Below are 6,990 nucleotides of genomic sequence, written 5' to 3' on the forward strand. Positions count from 1 at the left end.
CTTCATAGCGGGAGAGGCGGGAGCCCGAGCGGGAGCCGGGAGCCTTGGACGGGGACGAGGCAGAAAGGAAGGGCCGGGTCCCCTCTCTAGCAAACGCCTGCCTGTGCCCGGTTCTCTCCGGAGAGGAGGAGGGCTGGGGAACGGGACAGCCCTGCGCCACCCGCCCCGATCCAATCCCGGGACAAAGCGACGCTCTGCGCTGTGGGCGCTCGGCCCCGCCTCAAATGTGTACGCAGTGCCCACCCCCCAGGCCTATAACAGGGAGAAGGAGAAGGCTGCTGAGTGACCGCAGGCACCGCAAGGGAAGGGACCCAGAGCCCCCCAGCGTTTCCTGCAGCAAACAGTGGGAGGGACTCCTGGAAACCGCACTCAGGGGAAGAGAAAGTAGAAGCCAAGTTTATTGTCTTAGGGCCCCTGCCTAAGTCCTTGGGCCCTGGGGCTATCTCCAAGGACACTTGCCTCCCTAGAACTCCCACAGCACTGTCCTTTCTTTTGTGTACCCAAAGCAGAGGGACTCCAGCTGATTGCCACTTGTCCACGAGCTTGGGAGTCAAGAGGAGCCTTGACCAGGGGGCTTGTCCATCCCGGTGTCTGAGGAGGCCCCCTAAGTCCCTCCTCCACCCAGAAGGAAGGGCCCAGGGTGTATAAAGAGTCCATGGGGGGCCTCAGTTTCCCAGTCCTCTGTTGGATGTCAGGAAGTCCTGGGGTGTAACCTGGTTCCCTCTTGCTGCTGTAGATCCTTTCCTGGGGCTCCCGCCTGAAGCCTCTTCTGCTCCACAGCCTTGCCTCAGTCCTGTCCAGAGGACCCAGCCATTTAGGGGCTTGCTGGCTGTTGGGGTGGGAGGAGAGGTAGGGGCCAAGCTTTCCAGTCCTTGATGACACTGGGCCTTGGGATGGATTGGTCTAAGTCTCTCCTTTCCTTTTGGCCAGAGATGTTGCAATCTGGAAAGAGAAAGGCCAGGCCTGGAGAACACATTCCCAAGGGAGGCCAGGCCTCCATGGAGCTCATTTCCTGAAAGGCTCCTGGGATCTGCTGTTCTCTGGCTTCCCAGCGGGGAGTTGGAAAGGCTCTTAGAAGGCAGGAGTCCAGAGGGAGTGATGACAACTAGGGGGTGTCTTCGGGGGGTCAGGTGAGGTCATGTCCAGGAAAGTGAGTGGGACACCCAGGAGGTCCTAAGGCTTGTTCATGGACAGCTCTAGACCTCTAGGCAAGGAGAGCTGGCAGGCTTGGAGATGCAGCTGAGCACTTCCTGGAGGCAGATATCCTGTTTGCACCATGATTGTTCCAAAGTCTCTGCCCAGCCCTCCCCTCTCCATGACCCTCCCTGCCAGCCACTCCCAGGGCTCTCATCCTCCCCTGGGTCTGCTCCCATCCTAATATTTTGGACACTGTGTTGGGGTTGCCTCTCTACTTGTCCAGTCCTTCTGCTAGACTAAAAGCACATCGAGAGCAGGAACTGTCACCACTGTATCCCTGGAGGCTGGCACAGTGCCTGGCACATAGTGGAGGCTTGGCAAATGCCCATTGTGCACGTATCAAATAAGGCAAAGCTAAAGTCACCTTTTGCTTGCTGTCTGTATAAGGTCTCCCAGGGGTGTGCAGAGGGCAAAGAGATCTGGCCACAATGACCCATGTTGGGTTCAACTTTTCTAGGTCACCTTTGAGGGGGCGGGGGCAGGGACTCTGGGATGAGGGTGCATGTCTTGACCCATACACATGTCTTTGATCCTGTGTGTACATCTCCCCTCTGTTACTTTCTTGGACACACCTGTCCCCTTCCTCTCTCTGGAGAGCTCTTGAGACTAGCCCTGGGTGGGAAGTGAGTGGGTCAGGAGAGAAGGGGGCAGGGCAGAAATCCAGGGTGGGTTGGGGAGGCTGGTAAGGGCTGCCGGGGCCATTGGGGATCTCATGCAGAGATGGGGATCTTCTGAGGTCTGGGGAGCCCATCATGGACAGGGGCTTTCCCATCTTGAGGCTGAGGCACCTGCTGAGCAGCCAGAGGTGGGAGCACCTGTGCAGAAGCTGGGGACACAGCAGGAGGATCAGTGCCAGCCACGCCAGGCCCAGGAGGATCCAGATGGCCACCAGACTCCGGTACACAGAGTTGTAATGCTTGCTGGGACCTGTGCCTGCCAGGCAAGGGGCAGCACCAATGCCAGGGGGCTGAGGGCGTAGCCACCTCCAGGTTTCTTAGGGACTCCCACCAGCCAGGATGTGCTCTCCCTCTTCCTTATGACAAAGATCGGCAAGGGAGGTCACTGGGGAAGTGGTGAGGGGTCCTGGACCAGAGACTTCTCAGGATGATGTTGAGAATCCACAGTAGCCTCAGACATCATTTGGCTCCCCTGAATAACCAGGGGTTATCTGACCCTCAGTAGTTATCCTCTGCTGACATCTCTCCATCCCCTGAGTCCCAGTGGGCCCCCACCCTCAGATATGTAACTATCTGAAGCCGACGGTGCTGAGTGATAAAAGCAAAGCAGAAGCCCTCGCAGAAGCTCCAGCCCTCCACATGGCCAAAGATCATAGGCGGGAAGATGAGAATGGCCAGCGACCCCAGGGTCAGGAGCAGAGCCAGACCCAGGACCTGCAGTAGCTGGGAGGGAGGGACCTGCCTGAGTGCACTTGGAAGGCTCCAGGATTGTATGGGGGTGGGAAAGGTCAGAGGCAAACTTGGGAGTGGNCTTAGAAGGCAGGAGTCCAGAGGGAGTGATGACAACTAGGGGGTGTCTTCGGGGGGTCAGGGGAGGCCATGTCCAGGAAAGTGAGTGGGACACCCAGGAGGTCCTAAGGCTTGTTCATGGACAGCTCTAGACCTCTAGGCAAGGAGAGCTGGCAGGCTTTGAGATGCAGCTGAGCACTTCCTGGAGGCAGATATCCTGTTTGCACCAAGATTGCTCCAAAGTCTCTGTCCAGCCCTCCCCTCTCCATGACCCTCCCTGCCAGCCACTCCCAGGGGTCTCATCCTCCCCTGGGTCTGCTCCCATCCTAATATTTTGGACACTGTGTTGGGGTTGCCTCTCTACTTGTCCAGTCCTTTTGCTAGACTAAAAGCACATCGAGAGCAGGAACTGTCACCACTGTATCCCTGGAGGCTGGCACAGTGCCTGGCACATAGTGGAAGCTTGGCAAATGCACATTGTGCACATATCAAATAAGTCAAAGCTAAAGTCACCTTTTGCTTGCTGTCTGTATAAGGTCTCCCAGGGGTGTGCAGAGGGCAAAGAGATCTGGCCACAATGACCCATGTTGGGTTCAACTTTTCTAGGTCACCTTTGAGGGGGAAGAGGCAGGGACTCTGGGACGAGGGTGCATGTCTTGACCCATACACATGTCTTTGATCCTGTGTGTACATCTCCCCTCTGTTACTTTCTTGGACACACCTGTCCCCTTCCTCTCTCTGGAGAGCTCCTGAGACTAGCCCTGGGTGGGAAGTGAGTGGGTCGGGAGAGAAGGGGGCAGGGCAGAAATCCAGGGTGGGTTGGGGAGGCTGGTAAGGGCTGCCGGGGCCATTGGGGATCTCATGCAGAGATGGGGATCTTCTGAGGTCTGCGGAGCCCATCATGGACAGGGGCTTTCCCATCTTGAGGCTGAGGCACCTGCTGAGCAGCCAGAGGTGGGAGCACCTATGCAGAAGCTGGGGACACAGCAGGAGGATCAGTGCCAGCCACGCCAGGCCCAGGAGGATCCAGATGGCCGCCAGGCTCCGGTACACAGAGATGTAACGCTTGCTGGGACCTGTGCCTGCCAGGCAAGGGGGCAGCACCAATGCCAGGGGGCTGAGGGCGCAGCCACCTCCAGGTTTCTTAGGGACTCCCACCAGCCAGGATGCGCTCTTCCTCTTCCTTATGACAAGGATTGGCAAGGGAGGTCACTGGGGAAGTGGTGAGGGGTCCTGGACCAGAGACTTCTCAGGATGATGTTGAGAATCCACAGTAGCCTCAGACATCATTTGGCTCCCCTGAATAACCAGGGGTTATCTGACCCTCAGTAGTTATCCTCTGCTGACATCTCTCCATCCCCTGAGTCCTAGTGGGCCCCCACCCTCAGATATGTTACTATCCGAAGCCAACGGTGCTGAGTGATAAAAGCAAAGCACAAGCCCTCGCAGAAGCTCCAGCCCTCCACATGGCCAAAGATCATAGGCGGGAAGATGAGAATGGCCAGCGATCCCAGGGTCAGGAGCAGAGCCAGACCCAGGACCTGCAGTAGCTGGGAGGGAGGGACCTGCAACCAGGGTCCACTTGGAAGGCTCCAGGATTGTATGGGGGTGGGAAAGGTCAGAGGCAAACTGGGGAGTGGGGCTGGGCCATAGCCAGGTCCCTTCCCTGCCCTGCAGACTTTGGGGTGGGGGTTGTATCTATGTGTGTGTGATTTTGCCCAGAGAGAAGAAAGATTTGGGCAGAAAGATTGCGTTAGTGGATCATGGAAGAATTTGGAGACCTTACGGGCTTGGGGATGTCACTTGAGCAGTCCCCCAGGGACTCAAATCTAGGACAAAGGACTGTCATTGAAGTGTCCCAGATTGCTGTGCACCCCTACACTCCTAGCATGCCTCTGGTCTTGAAAGGGGCTGGCCAAGAGGGTGGGCGCTGGGGACATGCTGGGTGGCTTGGAGCTTATTTTCGATGACAGGAAAGGAAATTGGAGCTCTGTGATGACCACAGAGATGTGCTGCCCAGATCCCCTTCAAAGAAAGACTGTTGACCAGCTCCAGCTCCTTCAGGACATACTTCACCTTCAGAGAACCACCTGTCCCTAGGGCACACCCTTCCTGGGAAGGTGCTATCCCGTGCCTGACTGAGGCAGGGATATTGCATTCTGCCCATTCAGCCCACCACAGGACAACTCCAGTGGCCCATACATGCTGCAGAGCTCCAAGAAGCCAGGCCTCGTCCAGTCTGCATCAAAGTTCAGCTTCTCCCTCTGCCCAACCTTGCATCTGCCCCTTCTCTTCCACAGGTGTCTACGCCAATGCCCTGCATGCCAAACTCTGTCTCAGCATCTGCAACTGATTTGTCACAGCAGGGCTGTAAAGGACAGAGAGCCCCTACCTGGGAGCACCTGGACAGGTCCTCTCACCTCTTGAGGGTGGCGAGGTGGGTATGCAGCTCTGTGCCTAGGTGAGAAAGGCCTCGCTGAGCGGGATGACCACCAGGGCATAGAAGACACAGAAGACTCGACCTGCCTCCGAGCTGGACACCAGGTTTGCATATCCTGCAGAGGTAGGGGAAGAGTGCAAATATGGGGAAGAGAAAGTTCGGAATTGCGTCCGCTCCTCCTCTCTAGGCTCCAGCAGAGGTTTGTCTTCCACCACCTCTGGGGGTGGAGGAAGCTCCTCTGTTCCCATGAACTCTGCTAAATAATTTCTATTTATAGAAACACTGCTCAACTTTGAAGGCCCACCTCAAATGACACTGCCTCCATGAAGCCCTCCTGACTGCCACCCTGCTCCTCCCTACTGAGTGTGGCTCCCATAGTGCTTTGTGTCATTCCTATCTAATTATCTACTTTGCCTTACGTTATTGTCTTTGGTGAGCTTTTCTTATCCCTCTTTATTGGATTGGAAGCTTCTTGTGGGCTCCTTTACTGGATTGGATCAAACTGGGTCTAATCCAAGTTTATATCCCCCACCCCCAGTCCATCACTCTGCCTGGAATGTCGTCTGAGCTCAAGGAAAGGTGTGTGGAATTGGATTTAATTGAGTGGATAGGGGATATCTGGGTTAGCGGGGGTTTCCTTGGGGGAGTGGGTTTTCTGGCTGAGGAAGAGTGGCTGTCAGTGCCGTGTCCCCTTGGTCACCTAGGATATCACCTGCAGCTTCGGTGGGCAGTCCTGTACACAAATTACCTCTCACCCCAAGTCCCTGAATCTCCCTCTACCTGAGAGATTTGTTTTTGGCTGCAAGAGTGTGCTTGGTCTATGGGCAGGTCCAAAATGGTGGCCAGTTAGCACACCCAGGATCAGCTTTCAACCACGGAGGACAGGAGCTGGTAGATGAACAGCCCCTCATTTTTGCCCCTGTCTGGGACCATTGTGAGGATGGGCTCTACCTAGCCTCTCAGATGGCCCCAAGTGGGGGTGAGCCCAGGCTCCCAAGCCAGTGCCCTGCTCATTAGTGCAAACTTCATTGCCTTCCTCTTCCTCCCATTTCACTTGCCCACTTATCTGCCTATGCTTCCAGAATTATCTTCTAGATAAACCACATCCTTGTCTCAGCATCTGCTTTGGGGGATCCCAAGCTAAGACAGGGGACTTGGGGAAGCCCTTCCCTACCCCAGCCCTTTACCTATGGTGGTGACAACCATGCCTGCAAAGCAGCAGCTGCTGCCGAAGTCCCAGTTGCTGGGGCTGGAGAGTTGTCTTAGGGATTCACACCTTTCACCCAGGCTTCCATGATGACCTGTGGGGGTGGGCTTGGGGGGGTGGCCTGGGTGACGGGGAAGAAGGAGCTGCCCTACTGAGCACCAGCTGTCACCAAGCTCTTGGTAGGATGCTTACCGCATTTAATGATGTTCTTAGATAGTATCATTCCTATTTCATGGAAAAGGAAACAAAGGCTCAGAGTGGCTAAGTGACTTTTAATTGAGTGGATAGGGGATATCTGGGTTAGCGGGGGTTTCCTTGGGGGAGTGGGTTTTCTGGCTGAGGAAGAGTGGCTGTCAGTGCCGTGTCCCCTTGGTCACCTAGGATATCACCTGCAGCTTCGGTGGGCAGTCCTGTACACAAATTACCTCTCACCCCAAGTCCCTGAATCTCCCTCTACCTGAGAGATTTGTTTTTGGCTGCAAGAGTGTGCTTGGTCTATGGGCAGGTCCAAAATGGTGGCCAGTTAGCACACCCAGGATCAGCTTTCAACCACGGAGGACAGGAGCTGGTAGATGAACAGCCCCTCATTTTTGCCCCTGTCTGGGACCATTGTGAGGATGGGCTCTACCTAGCCTCTCAGATGGCCCCAAGTGGGGGTGAGCCCAGGCTCCCAAGCCAGT

The 6,990-nt window shown here is 55.9% G+C and overlaps 1 protein-coding gene across 1 annotated transcript; it reads right to left on the reverse strand.

Annotated features, from left to right (window-relative positions):
- Window positions 1–3,522: 3,522 nt before the first annotated feature.
- Window positions 3,523–6,404, reverse strand: KCNK16 (potassium channel, subfamily K, member 16; the record flags this gene model as incomplete). The annotated part of the gene is given in 8 exon segments (XM_008593137.1): window positions 3,523–3,590; window positions 3,593–3,753; window positions 4,058–4,081; window positions 4,083–4,213; window positions 5,056–5,135; window positions 5,138–5,218; window positions 6,291–6,356; window positions 6,359–6,404. Coding segments are annotated over 8 exon segments (657 nt in total), but the record flags the coding sequence as incomplete, so codon positions are not given.
- Window positions 6,405–6,990: the final 586 nt, after the last annotated feature.

Source organism: Galeopterus variegatus, unplaced genomic scaffold (assembly GCF_000696425.1).
Source record: "Galeopterus variegatus unplaced genomic scaffold, G_variegatus-3.0.2 Scaffold8757, whole genome shotgun sequence".
NCBI lineage: Eukaryota > Metazoa > Chordata > Mammalia > Dermoptera > Cynocephalidae > Galeopterus > Galeopterus variegatus.